Source organism: Lampetra planeri, chromosome 2, assembly GCF_965212315.1.
Source record: "Lampetra planeri chromosome 2, kcLamPlan1.2.h2, whole genome shotgun sequence".
In the NCBI taxonomy this organism is placed as follows: domain Eukaryota; kingdom Metazoa; phylum Chordata; class Hyperoartia; order Petromyzontiformes; family Petromyzontidae; genus Lampetra; species Lampetra planeri.
Window position 1 is genome coordinate 12,699,648 of NC_136108.1, and position 26,553 is coordinate 12,726,200.

Genomic DNA, 26,553 nt, shown 5'->3' on the forward strand with positions numbered 1-26,553 from the left:
TGCTTAGCCTTGCAGGGATTTATGGCACGTCTCGCTCTCTCCGGAATCATCAACGGGTGCACTTTAGTATCTGGGGTGTTCATCATTCCGATCCCACTGGACATGAAGCACAATGATTTACATATTGATCTTTTTTAGGGTTACCCTCACGTGAAAACAAAAATATTAAAATAGACTAACATCTGTGCATGATGTAATGCACTACAAGATGTAAAATCCATCCCTGCTGTCATTTAAAAAATAAATGTCAAAAAATGCATCCTCATCCTCAATTGAAGGCTGGATGGTGCTCGTCTCCTTTGGTGCTCCTGGGCCGGAAGTAAAAATTCGATATTCCACTGACAGGGACCAAATGCAATCTAAAGTAAGCACATGCTTCAGGGTGCTCCTCCATAAACTCACAAGGGAGTGAACGGCAGCGTGCTGGCGTTTTGAACGTGGAATGTTGCTTAACGGTATCTCACTGCATGGAGCTGCTTACCAATACAAAAAGCAGCGTCCGTAGTGGCCCTCCAGGGGCCCACGCTGGCCGGGTGAGCAGTTCACATGTGGTGGAGGCCTACAGTGATCATCTCTTTGGTGTCGTAAAATAAAATATATAAATTTTGCATCGGTGGGAGATGAACTGTAACTGCCATTGTAGAAAGGTATAGCTCTGCATGCAGATCACAAACACATCAACAATTATCAGGTAAAATTTATGAAACATGTTTTTGTTTTATATCTCCACACTGAACACATCTGAGATCCAAGCCGAACTTGGCAGCCCAGCCCAGGCGCATGCTGGCCCTGCTTGCGTACGCACCCTGGGTTGACTGCACATCACAGGTTTAGCAGCAGAGCTCAAACGAAAAGCGGCGAAAAATGTTCATCGTACGGCGGTGGAACACAATTGTCCTCAGAGAACCGCTTCTCACGAGCATAACTTTTGCATTATTAAAAAATCCAACGTTTTTTTAAAGGCCATACACATTAGAACATCGAGACATATTGATGGAGCGTTCCAATAGCTTTAATAGATATGCTTCTGTATTTACAAATTAAATGCTGACACATTTAAAATTATATTTTACATTATTTATAATGTACTGGTAAAAAGACCTATGCATAAAATAAAACTGTAGATAAAAATGTACAATTTTACTAAACCAGTGTAAAATAATGACACGTGTTCTGTCAATATTCCGCAGAATTGGCGTGTGCACGTAAAATGCACATTGCTCGGCTGTCAATAACGTATGGCTTCAATGTGCAAAAAATAGATACATCAGCGAAAGCATGCATCAAAAGTAGGTCGCACCTATTGAAACATCGAAATGGAAATATACCATAACAAAATTCACCTTTTTTAATCTTTAATTTTTTTTAATAACCCACTGAGAACAGCTGTGACAGAGCACAAAAATCTCACTGCCTGATCATGACATGCCGATGACTGATGGAGTATACGAACCATTGCATTTTTATACAAAATAATAAACCAAAATATTTGCACAATAGCGTCGCTTGATGGTTGACACTTCGCAAGGAGGGGGGAGGGGGGGAAGCTTCCGATTTCCTGAAACTGAAAAAAAAAAGGTTCCTATTGAGACAGCGGCAGCGGACGGGGTACGTGTGCAGAGAAACAGCACACCGACAAGCACGGCACTGAGCTGCACTTCACAGCCGTGCACATTCAAGCTTTTTTTGTTTTTCTCAATGCAGAACTGCTTAAGGTGAACTAACAGCTCAAGGCCTTTGCAACATGCAAAACTCACGGTACCTCTAAACACAACTACTGCATCTCACACGACGTGTGGGGCTGGGGAGTCAAAGGCAAAGCACTTTTCAGGAGCACTGCTGTGTGTGTTTGTGAATTCAGCTTTGTGGCTTCTCTCCCACGTTCCGTTCGTACGGCAGATAGTGAACCGGCAAGACTTCCGTAAATCGTCACATACCGATGCAGTAAAGACACTCAAACCGCTTCGAGGAACCGAAATGGAATTCCCATCACCCAGCCCAATTGGTGACAATAAATAAAAAATATACACGGAACTAAGAAGCTGGATTTGAAAGTGCAACTTAAATACGTTTATAACGTAAACACCAACACTTGATAACATAAAGTCAAGTTTAACCTGAAAACATAAAACCAAACAGGAACATTGCAGTGTACACAACATTACTTTAGCATGCTTGCGTTTGTTCGTGCTAAAGTTCTGATGAATGAACTACAATGTTGGTGACAATAAACGCATCGTGTATTTCTTTCCGCAGAAATGCATTTGATGATGTATGCATTCACTTTCCTTCATCAGAATGAATACAGGCTGAGGGGCTCCCCTCCCTCCATCTCGTGGACGTGTGTCCTTCCAGGGAGCACCACGGCACTGCTGGGTTGGGCCTCCTCTCCCGGCGGCAGTCTTGACGGGCTGTTTCACCACCACTAGTTCCTCCGTGTTGAGGCGGGATGTCTGTCATGGGGTCTGCTCGACCCGTGCCCCGACAGGTCTGTTTGGCATTTGTTCTGCAGTGTGTCTATGATGCACGAAGTACACGTTAAACCTTCAGTTCACGAGCGTAGGATCCCGACGGTGTAAACCTTCACTAGCTGCTTGGGTGACCGATTAAGTTCACTATACTATCGATTCACGAATGTCCTTCCCTTCGATGTCCCTCTCCTTGGGGTCCTCATCGTTGTATCCACCGTGCTTGTTTGTGTTATCCATTATTTCCAAGCTTTCAAATGAAGGCGGGGGAGTAATGGTGGAGGAGTCACCGTTCTCGCAGTCGGTGGAGAAGTTGGCGTGCATGTTCCTTGCGATGAGCCCGTCCTTCTCGGGCGCTTCCTCCTCCAGGATGTTTCCGTCGCTCTTTCGGTGCCGGTAGATGTAGGAAGCCTGCTTGAGGGACCGGTGCAAGATGTGGCGCCTGTATGCGCGCTGTATCACGCGCACAGCCACCTCCTCCTGCTTGCGCCGCAGTGTGGTGGTGATGGGCTCGTACGAAGTCTTGGAGGGGTTGGCCGCCATGAAGCGGTCCTCCATCTGGGTCTTGAGCGCATCCATGCCGGCGCCCTCACCCAGCACACGTTTCGTGAACGCGAACAAGATGTCCAGGCAGTGGATCCTATCGTTAATCACCATGGGCAGATCCATCGCAATCAGCTTGATCTTGTTTGGTTTGGGAACTCTGAGCGGCTCCTCTAAGGCATCGGCAAAGTCTGGCAACCTCTCCCAGGCGATGAACTGGGTGGCATCTGGGTCGAACTTCTCCCAGATTTCATAGAACATCTCGAAGTCATCTTCGCTCAATGGCTCTGAACTCTCCTCCGTGGCAACGCTGAAGTTCTCGAGGATGATGGCGATGTACATGTTGACCACAACCAGGAAAGAGATGATGATGTAGCTGACGAAAAATATAATCCCGACCATGGGGTTCCCACAGTCGCCCTTAACCAGGCTGCCTGGGTGCTCAATTTCAGGGTCACAGTCCGGGACACCGCTGTTCAGGATCGGGGCGAGGAGACCATCCCAGCCAGCTGAAGTGGTGATTTGAAATAGGCAGATCATGCTGTTGCCAAATGTCTCAAAGTTAAACATGTCGTCAATGCCGGACTCCTTTTTCACATAGGCGAAGTTGGACATGCCGAAGATAGAGTAGATGAACATGACGAGAAATAGCAAGAGGCCAATGTTGAAGAGGGCGGGGAGGGACATCATGAGGGCAAAGAGCAGCGTACGGATTCCCTTGGCACCTCGGATGAGACGTAGGATTCGTCCAATCCGGGCTAAGCGGATAACTCGGAAAAGTGTTGGCGACACAAAATATTTCTGGATCATATCTGCCAGCATGATGCCTGCATTGCACGCACAACACAAAGATCACGTGTGTTCATAAAAGTCACCGGTTTAATATTAATGCTAGGCATTGCATTTACATAATTACGAGGCAGATAGACAGCTGAGTGGTCAGCATTTAAAGTGGATACGAAAGCCCCCATGGTATAATTCGCAACAGTGGGCTATAATGTGTGCTGGTGAAATTTTTCTGCAATTAAAATAAAGAAAATAATAAGTACAGTGAAATTATTCATTTTATGATCACCTAAATCGCAATATGAATGGGCTCTCTCAAATTCCTAAATGAAAGCAGTGAGTTGAAACTGCATTACACGAATACAATTTGGATTTGAAATCGAATCTAATTTATATTTATAGAGCACCTTCACTCAGGGCGCTCGACATAGCTTGCAAAACGATGACAGACTGGGAGGAATGGGATGATGTAGTTGACATGGGCGTACAAGGATTGAGGAATGAGTGACGGCGATTTCGGGTACTCAGGGATCGCGAAAAGGATGAGGAGGGACAGGAAGGAGTGGAGTAGCAAGGGGACAGATGAGGAAGAGAATGGGCAATAGAGGTGAGCTTTAAGTGAGGAATGGAAGGAGGTTAAAGAGGGGGACTGCTTACTGTTAAAAGGGAACTTTATTCCAGTGGAGGGGTGAAAGGAGGGAGAATGACCGAAACGGGATTTGGCACGAGGAGGAGGGACAGAGAGAGAGAGAGAGATAGGGAGAAGATTGGAAACGGAGAGGATGAGAGGGGCACATGGAAGGAGATTAGAGAGGCACAATAAGGTGGGGTTAAGGCCGTGAAGAGATTTAAAGATGAGCGTCAGGTAAAGACAGCGGTAGTAAATGTGAAGCAAGTGAAGGTGAAGGACGAAAGGCGAAGCGTGAGAATTAAAGGTGACATCGAAAGTAACTCGTACAGAAGCATTTTTAATTTGTTGGAGGGGACTGAGAGCAGAGGTAGGGAGACCAAGAAGAGGAGAATTACAGTAGTGCAGGTGGGTAAAGATCAGGGAATGAACCAGGAGATTAGTGGCAGACATTGAACTGAGAGGGCAGATTTTCCTGATGTTGAACAGATGGAAGCAGCAGCTGCAAGTAGTAGGAGTGGAGATGTGGGTGGAAAACGTGAGGGAAGGGTCAAAGGTGACATCAAGGTTGAGGGTAGAGGAAACAGGAGTGGGGGAGAGAGAGAGGAGGGAAAGAGATGGTTGGGATAAAATGATTGATGTTTCGGAGAGATTGAGAGAGAGAGGGAGTGAAGCGCCATCCAGGATTTGATGGCCATCAGACAGGAGGAGAGGACAAGTCACGGGAGTAAATTAAGGGAAGGAGAAGGATATCTGGGTATGGTCTGCAAAGAAATGACGAGGGAAGAAAAGAAAATTCACTGGTCAACACACTTTTCTGGCATAAGGTATTCCAACGGTTTTAAGGTAATTTTGGGGTGCTGATTCCAAATCTGGCATCAGGTTTTTGAGATATCACATCAGGTTTTTGAGATATCAAATATTGCATTTTCAATAAAAACTTCAGAAGAAAAATATTAAATAAATGTGGATATCTACATAAAAGGATATTATAACATACTATCCTAAAAATACAGCACCATATTTTAACACTAAAGCAGTCACTGACTCGCAACAACTTGCAATCATAACTGACAGAGTTAATTTCGGGTAAAATCAATGAAAATGGGGTATGCCGATAGCATAAAATGAGATGTGATAGAGCAAATCTGAGATCAGATTTGGAATCAGCACCCTGCAATTAGTCTAAAACAGCTGCAAAAGTGCAGGCCAGAAATTATTTTGTTTTTTTTGTTGACCAGTGAAATAGATTCAAGGGGTGAAATATAAAGAGAGAATAGAAAGAAGGGTGATGCACACCAGGGAAAGGGGTGGTGGAAATGAGCAAGTTTTTCGCAGTGATAACGAAAGGCTGAGGAGGTCTTGAGGCCTACACGTAAAGAAGGTGAGGGAATCCGCAGTGCAATCATAAATGAAAACAACACAAATGGTACAACCACTGATGATACATTCACACTGCTCCTGCGATGCATGTTCTTTAATGCTGGTGAGCCATGATATGTAGTAGGTATGTAATGATTCCCCATCCCTAGCGATTTGGTGATTTGTCACAATTTGGGATCAAACTTTTAATAGAATATTCGTTCTTTGTGTAGTTTTTTTGGCCGCCTCGTTTGCATTGTTGCTGTTTTCTGCCTCGTACCATTTCAGTTGCTCTCTTGGCCTAAATGTAACGTTGTCATTTGCATTAATCATAAATGAGCAAACTTCACGCACGCTATTCAACAACTGCATTCTGTTATTACATGTAGGGCATTCAATTAATCGTTTCCGGGTAACTGGTAAGACTGGAGTAGGGCACTTGACTCGTAGCCACTTCTTTAGAACTGCTCTTTGTGCTTAGTTTGTTGTCCTTCCTCCGTTCCTCCGATTAGCCCAGTTGGCTACATAAGGTGCAAAAGAAGTTCAACATACATACACTGCCATAACAAGAGGCATATACTGGATGTGGTGTGCCAGGTGTGGAAATATTTGAGGGCCTTGCCCAAATGTAACGACAGCGGTCGCAGCAAAAGCGAGTGCAGCGTGGGATAATTTTGCAGCCTGAGCGCGCCCGTACGCACGCACACGCACACAACTACATACCGACTATGGAGAGGATGACAACCACAAAGTCGAAGATGTTCCATCCGATAGTGAAGTAGTACTGCCGAAGAGCGAGCATCTTGAGCACGCACTCCCCTGTGAAGACGACGATGAAGACGAGGTTGACACTGAAGAGGATATTCTCCATCTCGATGCTCTGGTTGTCGGTTTCCACCATCATGGTCACCATGTTCAGGCAGATGAGGATCATGATGAGGATGTCAAATACTTGCTTCGTCACAAAGTCGAAGACCATTCCCTGGAGTTTGTTCTGCACAATGAAACATAGGAGTGCTTATCACAAAAGAGAGTATGGATTGTCATCATCATCATCAGCCGTTGTCGATAACTGTTGAATGAAGGCCTCGTAATGTTGTCACCACTCCCCAGTCATACGATGCCACAGTCCACATGAGCTGATTCATGGTTCCATTACCACCGAGCACGTCCTCTTGGCAACATTTTATACTTGAGCTGCCATGTCATCCTTGCATCTTTGGCCACTGGCCATCAGCCCTTCTAACGATGTGTCCTGCCCAAGGCCACGTATTTTCCCGAGCAGTCAATAGGGTGTCTAACTTACATATGTTTTCTGATCAATGTGTTCTTCGTTTTGTCGCTCAGTGTAATTGCAAGCATGCATCTCTCCATGCTTCTTGGTGGGCATTTTTAGCTGTTCCATGTTTTTATGGCAATTTTCTATGTTTCTGTTCCATATGGTAAAGCATGTAATATAGACCGATTTAAAACGTTTCTTCTTAAGGCATAGTGGTATGATAGATTTCATTTTTAAGTTCACTTTTCCAAAAGCACTCCAACCTGTTCTCACTTGTCTCTCTTTATATCATAATTTTGATTGTGTTGCACATCCAGCGTATCGTTTAAAGTGAGAAAAGTTGCCGTGAGATATATATATTGATTTAATCCAATTATTTAAACATTACATTTATCAGATTTATACGTGAAAAAAATGCAACAGATTACATACTATGAAAAAATAAGAATAGATTTTACCCTTTCTGGCAATAGAACAGGTGTTAAGATGTTCAAACACCAAATATAAACATTTTGCAAGGAATCAAGTCTGTATTAACCACACATACTTGTGGTGAACATGCAAACAAAGATGCTCTGATAATTATCATGCTCTGATAATTGATTCCTTGGCGTGAACATTCAAGCTTATTGTATTCATGTTAAATAGTGGCAGCCAAAGTGGGGCATGGCCTATTAACTGGGTCCCACCTCAGAATCCAGAAAGCCCACCGGGTGAATATTTGCCATTTCAATTCTCTCATAGACATTGACATGGTGGCCATGAACACTGCTTGTGGTGTAATATACTGAGACTCGTCGAGAACAAATTCCACAAATTAGCTGCTTAAAAAGGCACACGGGGGGGTGGGGGGGGGGGTAAGGGAGACCATGGAGTGTTGCGATGTTCCGGTGTTCTCACCCCAGGTCTCGGAATGGGCTTCTGTGGTTTTTTCGAGCCCAGCTTCTTCATGGCATTGTGGAACTTCTTCTGCTCTTCTGTCATGAAGATGTCCTCCCCTCCAAAGTAAAGTGGCAAATACAAAACTGGTTACAACCTCGCTCTCTGCTTCTCATCCTGTTGTGCAGCCCAAAATACCACCAATGAATAATCTAAACAGTCATGTAAAAGAAAACGCAGTACAACAATAAGGATAAATCAATGCACCTGTATAGATTTTTGAGTATTTTTCCTTTCACATGCATGGATTTCCTTAGGGTACTCCAGTTCCGTCACACTTTCCATCAGACTTTAATATAATTATCTACACGGCCCAATAAGTCCGAGGGCCATGTTAGATGTGGGTACTACCTAAGATACCACAACTTTAGAAGTACCTATTATTGATATGGCTTATACGTGAGTAATTTAATAACCCACCCATTTCAAACCATTATCAGATAATTCACTGTTACTTGCCACAGTTAGAAATGCGATCTCTTGTGGAATCCACAAGTGAAAAATCTGGTCTGGGCTCATGGACTAAATGCTGATTTTTGTTGCAAATGAGTCTTACGAATGAATCACGCAACTACTCAAGAATACACTGTGAAGATTAAAAAATTTACCTTGATTTATAAAAATCACAGTAATGTGAAAGAAAAAATCGTAGACAGGAAGGATGATTTAAAATCTCAAATACTGCACAACAAAGTATGAGACGATTAATTTTATGTTGAACTCATCACATTCCAACAACCACATTTCAAAATCCACTTTTTGTGTTTACAACTATGACATTGCATTTGCTAAATTAAAGGTTCATTATATGATGGGGCATATAATACTCATACATTTTCTCATACGATGTATGGCAACCATGAGAAGCCAACCGATTAACACGTTTAGCTATGTACGGTGCGAAAGAAGTTGAACAGATATTCATACAAATGCGTCACATTTAAACCAAGCAACTTATCCTGAGATTTATTTCAATTTCAGTCCATTTCCTAATTAGTGGAATGCACACATGACACTTCGGTTATATTTTTACTTAAACAAACGTATCTGTCTCTCTGTGATGGACACAGGCAACGTGTACCGATGATAAAGCAACGTGGTGAGCAACTCTCGCTACGCGGCACTGCGTGGCACTTATCTTTTTCTTTTGCTGGTTGAAGTTGTCGATGATGACACCGATGAAGAGATTGAGAGTGAAAAATGAGCCGAAGATAATAAAGATGACGAAGTAGAGGTACATGTAAAGGTTGATCTCGTAGGACGGCTGATCCTTTACCTGTTCATCATAGAGATACACAACGGCACATTACAAACAGTGGTGATGTTAACCACATTGCACATTGCGCCAGGCACTCATTGTTTGACCGACACCTCAGGGTCGGTACTAAAACTGGGATCCTGGACCCAGGATCCCTGATTTTAGAACCCAAGGCCCCAGGACTCAAAAACTGGTACCCCATGACCCCTAGACCTTTTGGGGCACTCATCAGAGAGATTTTCCATGGTGAATACTCTGACGGATGCTCTGTTGCACACTCCAATTTACTACCCCATGTTTGGCACGAGTCCTCCACCACCTCTATTAGCATTGGAACTTCCTTATTCATGTTTAAACATTTTTGAAAAAGGTACCTGTATTGTCTTTGCACCCTTTGAGATGTGATTTGCTTGTTTAACTGCAGTATGAAATGTGAAATGATTATGAATATGCTCAACTGGTTTTTTTTTCTCACAAATAAGGCTCATGTCAGGTTGAGATACCAAATGCCACTTGTGTTGTCTACCACCGGGTATTGAATGTGGGCCATCCACACTGTGATGCAGTGTGTGCGAGCCTTCAAGCCACGAATGGCAGTTGCACAATACAGTCATATCTTTAATCGCATGGTACCAATGTACTGACTCTATCAATTATAATTTACAGCCCTTTGTGGGTTCACTGCTTGATGAAGGCCTCTTCACACTGCTTTGGGGGTTATTTGACCATACTTCATCATGCCGGACAGTGCAGGTTTGGTGAAGGGGGGTGGCTTGGAGGCAAGGACTGGGTTCAGATGTCACTCGCCTCCAAAGTTAGCCATGGCCAGGAATAATATTCAGGTTAGCGGGTTCATACGGTGGTGTGCGAACCACTGTGCCACCACTCCAAGGTGAATAATTATGCTTGTTCTTTACATTTGTTGCCTTTGATCATTTGTATCCCTCTGCTTGTGCTAAACCCACACATACTTATCATACTAAATGCATCTTTACGTTATCATGCCATGATTACATTTTCTTATATAAGAGCAGCAGCTGAGTAATGAGGTACAACTATGACATTAACCCTTGTCAAGCAAAATATCGCTTTGTCTAAGTCACTGCCCGTGCTGCAATACGAGCAAGATGACTCGCTGAAGCTCGTGTATTTCACAACAGATCTCCAGAGACGTAACAACGGAGCGCACGCCATCACTCGCATCGCGTCGTCACTCGCATCACTCATATGACGTCATCACTCACATGACGTCATCACTCACACACGTCATCACTCGCACGTCATCACTCACATCGCGTCATCACTCACATCGCGCCATCACTCACATCACGTCATCACTCACATCACGCCATCACTCGCATCGCGTCATCACGTCATCACTCGCATCACGTCAACACGTCATCACTCGCATCACGCCATCACATCGCGTCATCACTCGCATCGCGTCATCAAATCTCGTCATCACTAACAACACGTCATCACTCACGTCACGGGAATCCACTGCTGCGTACATGATATCCATCCAGCCCTTAAATGTGGCCTGTGGGGGAAAAAACACAAATGTTGCATTAAACATGACGCGCGTCGCATTTATAAAGTGGGAGTACCCCCCCCCCGCCACCCATTAGGCTCGCCCATGAGACGTCAGGAAATGGAACACGAACTACGTTTTAAAAGTGTATTGTGCGGAGGTGAGCTTATTGTTCTGAGAGCATTGATCGGCGATCGGTAAGTCCCTCAACTGGCGCCAAATTATGCGATTCTAAATCTGATTAATGTTGACTAGATGACAAATATCCTGTTTGGGTGCCGAGGCCCCCAGTGAGCATTCCCAATGGCTTATTCGAGCTTACAGGTTACCGAGGACAACATTTGAGGTCGTCAATAACATTCGCTGGGCACATTGTGAGCATTCTCCATCAAGACGAACCTTCTTCTTCGTGGTTCTTTAAGCCGGTTATGACGCATACAGCAACGGTGATTTATGATTGGCTTCTGCTGGTTCCTCTTATTTTGGATGATGCCATCTCAAAGTCAATTGAAGGAAATTTCATCGCGTGTCACTTCACCAAACGTGACCTCAACTGCACCATGATCTTAATGTGTTTTTTTTTTATTTCACTTGGCCGTGTCTCATGCGGTCAGTCAGGGATCCCATGTAAGCCCTGCCATGTGCGTCGTACAGTGAAGAGTTTAGGAGCGAGGGTGCTCACCACAGACTACTCTCACTTTGGTGTGACACGTAGCAGGCTTTCGCGACCAATATTCATAATCAACGTTTTTGGGTTTAGATCGCGTGATTTAAAAATGTGTCGTAACCCTCCACCACCCGACACGGCCAATCAGTAAAAAAGTGTCACGTTGACAAAAGACAAATAGGTCACTGCTTTAGCCCACCGGTGTGTTGAAGCGTGAAACCACAACATTTACAATTTTTGAGTACGACGTTTCGCTGGTAATTGCATCCAGCATCATCGGGCAATTCGCCATTCGGGCAATTAAGGCGAAACGTCGTACTCAAAAATTGTAAATGTTGTGGTTTCACGCTTCAACACACCGGTGGGCTAAAGTAGTGAACTATTTGTCTTTTGTCAACGTGACACTTTTTTACTGATTCGCCGTGTCAGGTGGTGGAGGGTTGCGACACATTTATAAATAACGCGATCTAAACCCAAAAACGTTGATTATGAATACTCTCACTTTGCTCGCATATCACAGCTCTCAGCATGCCTTTACGTGTCGTACGTTTAATTTTTTCAGGGTCCACGGGGTCACTGATATAGTGACCGATTTATAATTTTTGCAAAATCTCGCGAGTTAAAATCCAGGCAAGCGGTTAACTAAAGTCATCATTCATTTAGTATCAATAAAATAACTATCTAGTTGTGTGATGTAAACTGTGCTCATCTTATAGAGAGACTGACCCTCACCATAGGAAAGTGGAATTTCTGCAACTGACTCTGGGCCACTGATCGAGATGAGTGCCTGCCCCACTGCTCATTTGAGCAGGGAGACGTTTTGACTTTTCCTGCTACGTGGCTTGGCACGGAACTCACGAAATCAGTTTTTCGAGGGAGAAGCGAAAACAGAATAAACAGCAGACAGAAAAACACTGCACAACCCATCGACAGCCACGTCACGGGCACTTACGACTTGCAGCAGGGAGAGATAACCGATGCCAACGTTGTCGAAATTGACCTTAACGTTCTTCCACAGCGTCTCGTTGGTGGTGTCATTGAGCGCGATGCACATGCTGTAGTTGTCAACGATGGAGATGGGCAAGCGCTGGCCGTCCGTCTTGTTGAGGCAGTAGTAGTACTTCCCCGAGAACAGGTTGACGCCCATGATGCTGAAGATGAGCCAAAAGATGAGGCACACGAGCAGCACGTTCATGATGGAGGGGATGGCGCCCACGAGCGCGTTCACCACCACCTGCCGTGGGCAGGGGAGAGGTCACGTTGGTGGAGGCCGTGCGGGTGGGACTCGCGCCGGCCACGCTAAGCCTCTACGGCAGCCCGTAACCTTTTAGCGACCACCGCCACTTTAGTCCTACGAGCGAATGGTGTGCGTCTACCAATCTAGGGTCTGACCAGCAACGGAAAAGAGCAAATAGTGAACCTATTACAGGCAGCGTAGGAAACGTCAATAAAATAGATGTAACGTAGAAATAGGACGCGACAGCCCAAGCGATGGAAACAAAAAGTATAAGTTGGGTTTTAAACATTTATGGATATATGTGTTTTGGTGTATCTATCAAAAATAGGATTGAATATTATTGTTGTAACTTTCTGACCTGCCCCTACTGCATATCTGTTATGAAGATAACTCATTGGATTCTCCAAGATAAATAACGATTCTGATATCTGTTGGTTTGAAGTAAAATAAAAAGCTAATTTAAATATCTCCCACTTGGATGTAATTTCCCCCCCCCGTCACCCACGAATTACTCTCTCAGCAAATTTGTTTCCCAGTAAAGACTTGATGGTTTAAATATCTGGTTAACTTTTCCTAACGTACTGAGTAGACTTATTCATCATTATGCGTGTAGTCCTACGCTGATGGCAAAATACTCTGGCAGCTCGGTGACTACTTGGGAGTAAAATGTGAGTAAAATAAAACATTGCTGCGACTACGTTTTGCTTTTAAGAACAAATTGTTTAACATTGCGCACCGTGCTCACGTGAAACAGCGCACACGCAGTTTCCGGAGAGAAAAAGCCGTCGCGAAATGCAGGACGTGACATTTCAAGGCATGCAAGGAAAACAGATTTGGATAAACATTTTGCCAATGGACAAAACATTCCCAGCGAAATGCAGTCGTACAAGTCAGTTGTTCCTTCGCGGACTTTCACTTAAATGGCTCAACCGCAGTGGGATGGACGAGTGCGGTGATAAACAAAAGTCCAAATAAAAGAAGGCACATCCCTCATCCAAGTACACATTCACTCGTGGTGTGGAGCAGGCAACAGATCCGTCGTTTTGTAGCATCACCAGCCACGGCACTCGCACGCACCGCACAAACGCTAACAACGCGCACGTAACCTACGAGTGATATGGCATGCGGTTTCCATTCTTTTGAAATATTCTATTTGGAACAGTTCATTGTCATGCCTTTAACCCTCTCGTGCATGAATTGTTACATGCAAAAGCAATTTATTTGGGGAGTTTTATGCAAGTATATTAGTTCGATGTCAACTTCACCGCGCCCCCCCCCCATAAAAGTCGGTCATTATGCATGAGAGGGTTAAAGGATTACAATTATAGAGCTGTGGATTATATGATGCATTTGATTCGTAATCGGATTTAGCATCTAATGAGCCATTTGCTTGTTAATTTGCCTGCAGCGCATTTACCAATTCGTCTTTAATCACAATTGTATCGGAACATATCGGGCGAAATGAATGTTCAAAGCGACCAGGTAAAACCCGATGGCCGAACCAACAACGTAGCTTTCCCTCCTCATCCACTGTTATTGGGAAGAGCCAAATTGGCGCACCACATGCGGAGAGCGTCCGTGTAGGCGGTGGGACAGAGGCACGGCGATAGCGACCGCCCTTGAGGGAGCTGCATACGAGAGAGTGCGACCATCATTCTATAAGCGTCACCCCCCCCCAACACGCATGCCTTAAACGAATTGAATTCATTGATTTTTGACCTCCGTCCTTTTACTGTGGGGGGGGGGGGGGCTGCACGTTGGCAACGGCGCTGAGGGTCGACGCCGCACGCGAGAGTTGTCTCTGATACCCCCTCCCCACGCCGCCACCACCGTCACGTTTCCATGCAACGGGAAACCATTTTAGGTCATGTCCGCAACGGAGCCATTAAGCGAAGCTGCCGTTGAGATGTTAAGTCTGAAGGCACTGCGGTGGCATATTAGCACGTGCTAACGAGTAGAGGATGATTAGCAGCAGGGAGCTAATTTCAAGGCGATTTCACCGCGCGCGGACCAGCCCCTTGCCGGCGGCACACGTGTATCGATGCGTGAGGAATGTCACGTATCGATACGCGATTGTGTCACGCGATTGTGTTTGACTCAGCCAAAGTATCATGCAGCAGTAAATATTTCAAATGCCAGGGATATGGAGACCGAGGAAGGCATGCCAGCAACACCAAAACAACACCATGCTTATGAAATTCCCTCCGACCTGAAACTGCACCCATTCATATCAATTTCGAGTGGCTTTGTTTGGTTGGCATTAAACTTTGTATCAAAACATGAATTATAAAATAATTTAAAAATAAAATGCGCCATTGTCCCATGCTGAGAAATGAGCATCTCAATTTGGGGAGAACACAAAAGATTGGAAGTTTTGGTTATCTTTACCTGAACCCAAATGCACACTTCAAGTCCCATGCAAGGTCGAAGATATGTTTCATTCTAAAAAGCTCCGAGCCACCCCCAACACACTGCACGCATCTAGGCACCCATGGTCTGTTCCACCCGAACCTCGCAACTAACTTCAGATACCAATCCCACCCTCCAGAACCAACCAATAAATAATGCGTTCACGCGGCGATGTTACGCCGCCAAAGGTGGTCTGTCATTTGGTTTCTGGAGAGTGAGATCAGAGGTAGTAGTCTTGAGTGTTGGGTTGGGGTGGAACAGCAGGGACGCTCAGGAGATTACCCATCCCCCTACCCCCACACATCCCTCTCGGGATGCTGGGAGGCAGAGGGAGAGAAGTCTAATTGAGGCTCAGCTCATTATGCAGTTTGGTTGGAGTTGGTGAAAATGTGATGGGGGGAGGGGGGGGCAGGATGGTCGGCAGAGCAAGCACTTCATTTATGATGCATCGAAAGAGAACGAGGGGTGGAGATGGAGGATTCGGCTATATTTGGCGCTTGGAGACATCCATTTTTTCTGGCATGCCAAGTTGTGAACATGCATGAAGGTTGTTTCCTATGCACTCTTACCCTCATCCCTTCAAATCGTGATAGGGCCCTCAAGGGCCTCAGTGCTCTTAGCGTCCTAAGGGACTTAATGGCGCCCAGTTCCGAGTAGCCCATGGCATTAGCTACGAGACTGACTAAAGAGACCTACATTGGGGAGGGGTGTGGGCGACAAAGCAAAAAGAGGCGCGCGCGCGTGTTAGGCGCGCCCAAGTGCCACTGGCGCAAGTGGGGGGCCAGTGGGTCACCGCCAGCAGGATTTCAGGGGGGCAGCGGGGTTACGGACCCCCCCCCAACCACCCACCCACCCGCGTCGTGTGCCAGCCGGCCCTACGGGGAGAAGCGGACACGTCAAGACGCATTAGCAGGGCCTCGCGCGCGGGGGGACGGGGGCAGCAGGAGGAGGAGGCGGTGGTCGTCGTCCGTGAACGCGCTTACCCTCATGCCTTCAAATCTGGAGAGCGCACGCAGAGGTCTCAGGGCACGCAGGGTCCTTAGGGACTTTATTGCGCTGAGCTGATCATAACCGAGGGCTGTTGCCATGAGGGAAACAATAGAGATCTGTCCAGAACGGATGGAACGACGGGGTTGGTTATTCACTCTTTAAAGTCGCAGGGTGTCAAATTGCCTTTTGTACAGGGCGAGGTCACACGTTGAATCAGAAAACAATCGATTATCGCGATTATACTTTTAATGCTACCGTTTAATGGTTGATAATTATACACATTTAAAAACAGCGAAAGGTATATTATAAAAAGACAAGCAAGTGACAAGGACATGATCTAGAGTGGTTAAAATAATACGGCAATCAAATAATTTGATCAAACTGGTCATTCAAAAAAAAAACGTATGCAATGACATCAATGTATCATCCCAATTTTCACAAGCTTACATGATCACCAAGATACCTGAATGTGTTTATGCTGCAATACTTTTTAGTCTCCCTAAACCATTTTCTAAATTCTATTACCTACACAATGCAGTGATAATTCATTTATGGAAGTATCAATAATAAGGTGATAAAACGTCACAGAATATTTCATGTTAAAACTATGGAAACATTGTCCTCTATCACTGTTGAAACTGACTTCTTGGTAATAATAAGAACAACATAATTTGTAATGTAGGCACACAGCATATTTTTGCAGCTGCATGTGCTTACACTATTTTATAATGTAAACGTAGTTTTACAACGTCGATAATGTATCCGTTTGTTTGAGAGTGTGGCATGAGGGTTATGAGCCGCTGAAGCACCCTGTATGGTTATCGCAATGCAACTACGCCATCAATCAACGTCAATCCTCTACGGTTATTCAGATGCCGTGGAAAACATATCGAATTTGCAGATCAACTTGGTGCAAATGATTAAAATATTATATAATAACATAAACACAGCCGGAACATACTTACCTTTTACTACATTTAAATCATTCACTAGTTGATGTGCGGTATTATGGGAACGAGGCGCAAAATGTTCTCGTCAAAACCTGCTGGAGAAGCGTCAATGTCACCTGCAGCGTTCCCGCAGCACGTGGCGGGGTTCCCTGCTCCTGGGGACACGCTGGAATATTCCATCACATCGCGGGGGTGCTCGGCTCTTGAGGAAAACCTACTGTGTCGTGTGCAGCCCTTGGCTGATTCCAGCTCCCACCGGTGCATTTATCCCCGTCAGGAATTAGTTGGATCGAGCCGCTCTCTTCAATGACGTTCATTCGTTATCATCCCAATCGCAGTGTATTTTGGTGCAAACAGAAACAAAACTCGCCACCTTCGTCAGTAACACTGTCTTATAAACGAGTCAAATTGTAGGATTTGATGGCTCTGAAGATGCTCTGAAGGACCATAGTTTGCAAGAGATCCACCTTGTCCTAGTTTTCTCAGGATCGTCCCCTTGTTGAGGTAGCTGCTGTCCTGGGAAATGTGTAAGTCTTACCAGGACATTCAAATTCCCGGTTGTTTAGGTGCATGATAATGCACATTTCAAGACGATGCATTCACCAGTGTTTTGCACCTCAGAAGTTACAACCCTACCAGCAACGTTAGCCTGTTACATGTGTGCTTCTTATAAGGCAGGTTTAAAGGTGACATTGGCAAAGGGGTTTCAATCTCTGATTATTATAATAATGATTCACCACTGTCAATAAAGCCCCCAATTGGGATTCTTATTTTAGTCTTGTAATGTAAATGATTGACTCAGGATTTAAGGTTAAGACAAACTGCCTGCCTGACAAGACGAGAGAGTCACAGCAATACCAATCAAATCATCAGCCATGAGCCAGAAGCGGTGACTCCATGTTCCTATGGCGGGGGCTAGGTTTCCCAGAGGACATCCACTGCTGGCAGCACGTAAAGTAGCACTAATTGTATTTACCCCGTAGGGGTGTGAGTATGTTGAACTTTTTTCGCACCGTACATAGCCAACTGTGCTAATCGGGGGGTGATGGGACTTAAATCGATGTACAAAAAACCAAGACATATCATTGGAAGAAGAATGTCTCATAGTACCGGGAGAGTGGAGAACCACACATAAATGCATTATCGTGAGCGGCGTATTACTATGCAAGTGACAAAAACCGGGACTATTAATGTCCTCGAAAGACTTCCCGTGAGAGCTATCTCAAAAAGCAAATGATCCTGGAAAACAAGGGCTGGTGACGTCACCTGGCTATACAAGTAATTTGCGATGAAAATGTGAGCCGCTGCCATGAATGAGCACGCGAGCATCAAATATTTATGGACGGGGGTGCCGTGTGACAGGAGAGGTGCCGCTTGTGTAACGCAGACCGCAGATGCGCGGCCGTCACTAATGCTCAGCGTTCTCATTTAACCACATTTGCGCCACGCTTCGCAAACACCGCATGACGGTGCCGTGCGAAGCCCACGCTGGCAGCCACCATCCCAGCGTCCATGGCGGAAATCGGCTCGCACATACTCCACCACGCCGCCCTCCTCCATCTACCCCACCCGCCAACTCACAGAGCAAGCCTCACTTGCGCTGGCTTGCAGGATGGGAATCACTTCTGCTGGCTTTCAGCGAAAGGCTCACTCGTGCTGACTTACAAGATGGGAATCACTTGTACTGGCTCACACCACAATGCTCACTAGTTCTGGCTTGCAAGATGGGAATCACGTGTACTCGTTTTCAGCGCAAGGCTTGCTAGTGGTGGCTTACAGGATGGGATGCACTCGTGCTAGCAAACAGCACAGAGCTTAATCACTCTAGATGCCCAAGGTAATGTTTCAATTAAGTTAAACCGCTACAGAACTCTCTTTGGGGCCATGGGTTTTTATTCGAGTTGAAGGGGGAGGAGATCATTAAGAACCGTCATTACAATCTTTATGCTCATGCTAACATCAAAGAATAATTTATGGCAACATGCCAGCTACAAAAATGAATGATGCTGTCTTTTATTGGCAACACGAGTTCGGGTCTCTGGAAATGCTTTTGATTTAAATGGGTGTGGCGGCATGAACGCTAATTGCCCTCACTTTCATAATTATCTGCTTGATTTCGGGTCCAATTGTGAAAAAAATGGAAATTATGTTTTTTTTTTATAGTTTACACATTATACTGACACCTGCATTTCCTTTATTATGAATGCTCACAAAGCGTGATCTTCCCATTACTGTATGAATGCTTACCCATGCCAATGCATCCCTCAGTCTTGCAACGTCACAAGACTGTATATCTCGAGGCAGATTTAATCTATCTTCTTCTGGGGTTGTCGTACTCATGGGCTCGTTCCAAATTGTAACAAAAGCTAAAAAGTGCACACTATAGTGCGCTCCTCTCCACGTTTCTCTGTGCACTTTTCAGCGTTTATTTAATGTTCTTTGTCGATGTCCATGTTTCTGATCCATCTGTTATAGTTGGTAATAGGCCTGTGATTTCAAATTGTATTCTTTGAGTACAGGTGTGTTGATGAACCATGATCAAATGCAGCGGTCCAAAAACACTCCAACCTGTTTTCTCTTGATCTAATTTCGATCACAACATGACTTCAATCATCACCCTGGACATAAATATTATCTTGTATTTTCAATTAATGTTCATCCATCAGTCATTTTATTTGTGAACTTGCACGTTCATATTTATATTAGCCCGACTTTACAGCCTACTTTCTTAAGTTCTTCGGTCATTTCCTGTGTTTCACTTTGATTGGTTGTAATGACTGCTGTCAACAAATCTAAGATGGTTAAACATTACATTCTCCATTTATGTTTATGCTTTTTTTTTCTCCCAATAATTTTTCAGAATATATCTCCTCATGCTGCTGTAAATAGCATTGGTGAGAATGTATCTCCTTGCCCAACCGCTTTTCTGATTTTTTTTCTTTATTCGTTTCAATGCAGCAGCTCCCTACCAATTCCAATAACCATCGCTGGTCAAAAAATATATCTTTTAGATTGATTAAATACTACAACTCTTCAGTTTTCAAGTAAAACATTAATTACATTATGTTTATGAAAGCAAGGGACACGACGATGACCTACAATGCATTTTAAAGGTTGGGTTAAAACAACAATATCAATTAAGCCTTTAATATAAACATTGGCACGCAGATTACGCAAGACTCACGCAGGCTGCTGTGTGGCCATTTTGAGGGTTATTAATCACGTTCATTGCTATTCATCTCACGAGCATACAAAGGCCATGGTTTAGGGGAAGAGGTCCATAATAATCTCCGTCAGCATTTATGAACAAAGGCTAAATGATACGTTTCCAGCAGAGTGGTGTATTTAATTGCCTTTTGTTAGGATGTTTTTTGGGGTGGAGACCCCACAGAATGAGAGAAAACCATGGTTTTCATATTTCAGAAACCAGGTGCAGACAGCTCACCTGAACAAAGCATCTGGCAAAGGAAATATGAAACCTCCACGGTGTTTTTTGTGTTCTTCTCTCATCTGCCAGATTTTGGTAATCCACTGGCGTCCTTATAAAACGTATGCTCCTGATTAAGGCTGATGATTTTTCGTGGCTTCTGAACTTACACGTGCGTGGTGGCCGATGTTTGTAAAACAGTATAGCAGCACCTTGGAAAAAGAGATTGTGGTGGACTGCAACATATTTCGTGCATCCACCTGTGTGGGGCAGCAAATCACCTAAACGAGGTAGTGCAGCAAGTAGGTCCGTAGGTTGTACAGTTTGAGTCGGTGTGGGATTTCTCTAGGAATCCTGGTATTTCTCGATCAGACTAAAACATTCAAAATGGAATTAGCTGGACTTTGCTGGATACAAAAATACATTGTTTCATGCTTAAGCTTTTTGGCACTAAAATTCTAAACAAAAATTCAGGCGTCCCGACCTCTGAACAATGTACAGATAAGACACTACATTGAGGGATCCCCAAATGTAACAATGTGGCCAAGATCAAATGCAACACAGGAAAACAGTAATGGCTCATTGGACCAACATTTACTTGTAATCGTTTTTTTTTTTACCGAATTGTAAAGGTTGCCACCTGTACTGGTTTTCTCAGGATCTTTTACTCTGAGGTATCTGTCCTGGAACATCTGAAAGTCTTCCCGGGACGTAAAAACATCTTGTTCTTGTCAGTTGCGTAATAATACACCGCTCAAGACAACACATTTGCATGAAGTGTTCCCTTCTGGTGGTTTTGCGAGATATTATAATATTTTTTTTCTTCCTGTGATACGTCCTGGTATTTTAATCCCTGGAGGTTACAACCCGACATATCATCTGAAGACATGGCCTGAGCAGGGAATGACGAGGGGACATGACGATGATGAGCAGTGGCGAGGGGAAGGTACTCACATCAACGATGAGAAAGTCAAGCCAGCACCACGCGTTGGTGAAGTACTTCTGGAAGCCATAGGCCACCCACTTGAGCAGCATCTCCAGGATGAAGATGTAGGTGAAGACCTTGTCAGCGTACTCCAGCACTGTCTTGATCGTCTTCCTCTGCTCGATGTAAATGTCCTCAAAGGCCTGCGTTAGCAACAGCAAGAAAAAGCGAATGTGGTTGCTTATCGTGGGCATCATTTTTTAAAATTAATTTATAAAAAATATGTCTTTCTAGCTATCTCCGAGGTGTTTTCGAGTTGCACCGCGTGTCATTCAGAGTGATGTCCGACGTTTTGCTCCATGTGCTAGGATCTTCTTCAGGAACTGAGTTATTTAGGAACTCTGAGGAAGCTCCCATCATGTAGAGGGAAACGTTGGCTATCATTGCGAACAACTCGCAAGGACAATCCGAAGGAGAGCTAAACAGCACAACGGTGAAAACCTCTGAAAGCAGGTTAATTCACACATAATCAAGGAACCATATTTTGGCACGCTACGAATTGACTTTCATTGTGGATCACGATTGTCCGCACTGTAGGTACTGCTTCTTCATACACAAAACAGTTCATACTGTCTGCCTGCTCAAACAAGCCTTGGGTGGTGCCTATCCCCACTGGCAATCACGAGCCAGTGATTTAAATTATGAATTCCAAATGCAGCACCGTTTTTATCTTAATTCATATACTTTACATATTCAGTTATATGTTACTGTTAAAAATGATAAAGGTACGGACTGAAAATGCTAAACAAATTAAGGAGGAAAATACCGCTGTGATCGAGTATTTAAGTGGTTTAGGAGCAATTGTTCGTGCCTCTCTGTGCAAAATCCAGCCATGGATTGCTGCCCAGCATAGCTGCCTTCAATGCCGCAACACCGCTAACGAGCACAGAATCCTGCCGCTCCACTCACTTTCTGTTACAATTGTAACGTTCTATTTTTACTTGTGTATGCGTGGAGGTAATTTTCCATCGAGAGGGCATCTCGAGAGCTCCCTCACGTGAAGACCTTTCTGCCAGTGCTGGTGTGAGCCGGTACTTGCAGGACTGTCATTTCAGATTTTTTGTTTAATGGATGATGAAAATGTAAACGTGTGACTCGCCGCACAGTGTTCGCTCGTTCTCGAACAGAGAGAAAGAGAACGACTCACGAGGTCCAAGGAAGCACAGAATGAGCGGGAAAGGCAGCAGCCACATGGTGAGCCAGCAGCCATCAAATTCCTCCCCCCCCAACCACAACCACCAAGCTATGTGGTCCCCTCTATATGAAAATGCTATCAGCCAATCAATGTGTGTTTACATTTTTTATGCGTTTATTCATTCGAAAACATATTCTCACAGTTGTAATCTGTTCAGAGATAATTGAAGCTGACACACCCGAAGCTTCGAGTAAGTTGTAAGAACAAAACCAATAATAACAATAGGGGTCATTCCGTTGGAAACCAAAACTGAACAACTTTGTGGGTATTCTTTGGGTCTTTCGGTAAAGTCCCGTAGATAGGTTCAAAGAAAATAACAACCTATCGACGTGACGAAAGCTTTAAGTCAAAACTTGGTGGGTATTTGCTCAAACGAAAACCGTGCCCCATGTTCTTACACAAAGAGTGAGCGGACGCAGAGCGCGCCATCGAGACACTCTGCAGTACTGCGCACACTCTCCTTCTAATCGCTCCGTGACCTTTGCGACGCGTTGCCGTGCTCTGAGATAATACGTTTTGTTTTCAGGCTATCCTATCCGTGGGATGCGGTATTTCAGCCGGGGCACGAATGCGAATACGTGGAGACGTCCATTATCTGACCGTGATGGCTCTTGCGTGGCCGATGCAGCGCTCTCGAAGTAGGTTTAGTGGATCATGCAGACATCGTCATGTGTGTCAAACACATCGCTGTAGGGCTAGCCCATCAACTTTGTGATGGCTGGTAAGATGAGTACTGCTCTGTAAGCGATGTTACACCGCTCACCGCGAGCGTTCACGATGACCATCCAGCGATCTCCTGGCATGGCAGTTAAAATAATGTGAGTTTCTTAAATCCCCCCACTTATTCTTTGGGTCTTTCGGTGAAGTCAAGTAGAAGAAAATTTGTAACAAAAACTACGACGTTTCGATCGCAACACAAGCAATCGTCCTGATGATGATTGCAACACGTCGTAGTTTTTATAAAAAAAATTGTTCTACGTGACTTTACCGAAAGAACCAAAGAATATGAATTCCTGCAGTCACGAAAGCTTTTAAGACAACATTTATCCCCCCACCTATGTTCAGTCCAGCTGTGTAAATGAGTACACCACAGTTAAAATCCAGTGTCATTTTCAGGAATAGGCCATTGTGTGCTGGTATCATGGTGCAAATTCAAACAATAACCTACAAATAACTCAATTGAGGTTATGCCTAGCAATCATCGCCTCATTCTGCAAATGTTTTGTTTTGGCAGGACCCTCCTCATAAAGAGTCATGGGACTCAGTGAGGCTTCTGTGGGTAAACAAGGGCAGTAGTAGTAATAATAAGAACAATAGTAAAAACCTTTACCACCTTTTGCAACTATTACACTGGTAAACACACTTTTTCTGGCACAAGGTATTCCAACGGTTTTAAGGTCATTTTGGGGTGCTGATTCCAAATCTGGCATCAGTTTTTGTCTATCACATCAGGTTTGATATATCAAATATTGCATTTTCAATAAAAACTGCAGAAGAAAAATATTAAATAAATGTGGATATCTACATAAAATTATATTATAAACACACTATCCTAAAAATACAGCACCATATTTTAACACTAAAGCAGTCACTGACTCGCAACAACTTGAAATCATAAGTGACAGAGTTAATTTCGGGTAAAATCAATGAAAATGGGGTATGCCGATAGCATAAAAATGAGATGTGATAGAGCAAATCTGAGATCAGATTTGGAATCAGCACCCTCACCGAACCCTGAAATTAGTCTAAAACAGCTGCAAAAGTCCAGGCCAGAAAAAAATGTTTTTTCTTTGTTGACCAGTGTTATTACTGTTACCATCGCGAGATACATGGGAGGAGGGACAGGTAGTCGCGGGCACCGGACGGACGCGATCCCCTGTGACCGGTTTAAGAAGCTCACCAGGGCGCCGCTGCTGAGCAGGATCATGAACACGATGACCGACTCAAACCAGTTGTGCTCCACGATGCGATAGCAGGCACGGCGCAGGTTCCACCAGGACCTCCCGCGGTCCGTGCCCACGTCCAGGCGGCAGTACGGGAAGCGGTGCAGGCAGCCTGGAGTGCGATGCGAGAGGGTGGTGGGGGGTAGGAGGTGTGGAGCGAGTGAGACATCAGCAGCAACACCCCCAGAACAGATGCTCACTCTCCCCCAGGCAGACATTACGGATCGGGACACCCTCGTGCGGTACGAGTTTCAACAAGAAGGGGCGTGGAAGCTTTTAATTCACATTTTATTACGTATCTGTTTATCATTCCTATTGTTCGGCTGCGATAAAAGTTGTATTCATAAACTAGACGAATCAGCTTAGAGCTAAAGTTGTCTCTTTGTCTCGCTGCTGGATGTTAGTTGGTCACATTTTCTCCGTGAATTGATGATGACTTTAGATGACCACAATGCAGTTCTTCAGGAACTGGTGGTTTTCCATAATACGTAAGACTGAGAGCTTTTTTCTTACACACGGTGCCTGCACGAATGTTTGTCGTTGAGATTTTTCTCGTACATTTACAGATTTGAATTAAAGCGAGCAAAGCATCCAAAAGCAACATCTAACCAATTGCTCGTTACTTCAATTAAAGCAGCAAACGAAAAGCAGAATAACTCATCACCATATTTCATATCAGTTAAATATTTTATCCGCAATAAATAACTGTTATTGCTTTAAGAGTTATGGAGCTGTTTACATTATGGTCAAATGCACATACTTCATCGGACAGGGCAAACTGCTGCTCAGATTCTGAATGACGCATTGAGTAGGTACATAATGATCCACCCCCGCCTTCCCAAGAGGTTCGATCATTGTCAGCATTTGGAATTGTGATTCAATTCAAGAATCGATCATTTGTTTTCATCAAAATGTTACTGTATTATATGTATTTTATTATTTGTTTCTGTCAGTTGTGTTCACTTCATTAGTGTAAGGCCAACAATCATGAATCCTTTGCATACATTGTAAATAAACAGATCCTTACATGAACGGTTTGATGCATGTGTCTTAAGCTAAATCAATTATTCTACTCGATGAATTCATGCCTATAAATCTTAATAAACAAGCAGATTAAATGTTTCCTTCCCATATCTAGCTTTCTACATGAAAAAAGTAGTTTTTACACATCCCATCATAAATACAGCCTTTGGGAGTGGATAATTTCAGCAGTATTGCTTCAATAGGAGCAAAACTCTGGACTGCTTTTGACATTCAGCGTCTCATCAGTGGAGTCTGGCTTGCTGGAACCAATCCTAGCGAACTGCCAGATGTTGATAGGCTAAAGGACCTTCCTCTGTCAGACGCTAGTCCCAGTCTGACACAAAACCTCATAATACATAACACGAAATGATCATTATCAGCATTGTAGAGAGAATATAAGTAATCATATAAATAAACTGACAATACGCCTCCTAATTTGTGTTGTGTTCTACAATCTGGGTCACAGCGAGAACCCGGTGTGTTAATTTGACTCGACACCACAGCCCCTGCAAATCCTGGCGGCATCGTGGATGCATGCGTACTACCCGCGCAATCCACATTCCGCTTCCGTCCAAATGTCCATGCGTGCGGTGAACACAATCGAGCCTGTGAAGTTAAATCATCCTTGCAGCCACCCAGCACGAATGTTGCAAGGTGGCGTTTTTAACTCGCGGATTTATACAGAGAAGAAAAATGTAGCTTTGGATAACTAAATTTCACGCTCATTTGCCACCCCATTTCAAACATCAAGACGTATTAGTTCTGCGTGGATGAATGGTAGTGTGAGAGGTTATGCAATCTGATGCCAGAATATGCAAAAAATATTAGCATTTCTGCTCCTATGAAATTAATGGGAGGGCACTTGGGTAGTGGAGGGTGGGCAGAGGTTGAGAGTCCTGGGATCAGCAGGCAAGGCAGTAAGCACGTAATGAT

The 26,553-nt window shown here is 44.3% G+C and overlaps 1 protein-coding gene across 1 annotated transcript in view; it reads right to left on the reverse strand.

Annotated features, from left to right (window-relative positions):
* Positions 1 to 991: 991 nt before the first annotated feature.
* Positions 992 to 26,553, reverse strand: part of LOC144728360 (sodium channel protein type 2 subunit alpha-like) — an 82,153-nt gene continuing 56,591 nt past the window's right edge. Inside the window, exons 19-27 of the mRNA XM_078607744.1 lie at positions 24,555 to 24,709; positions 21,429 to 21,602; positions 15,677 to 15,799; positions 12,414 to 12,695; positions 10,750 to 10,803; positions 9,144 to 9,281; positions 7,967 to 8,071; positions 6,511 to 6,781; positions 992 to 3,838 (exon numbers count right to left, since the gene is read on the reverse strand). Coding sequence (XP_078463870.1) covers positions 2,616 to 3,838; positions 6,511 to 6,781; positions 7,967 to 8,071; positions 9,144 to 9,281; positions 10,750 to 10,803; positions 12,414 to 12,695; positions 15,677 to 15,799; positions 21,429 to 21,602; positions 24,555 to 24,709 — 2,525 coding nt within the window. The 3' untranslated portion in view covers positions 992 to 2,615. The remainder of the gene's footprint in view (positions 3,839 to 6,510; positions 6,782 to 7,966; positions 8,072 to 9,143; positions 9,282 to 10,749; positions 10,804 to 12,413; positions 12,696 to 15,676; positions 15,800 to 21,428; positions 21,603 to 24,554; positions 24,710 to 26,553) is intronic.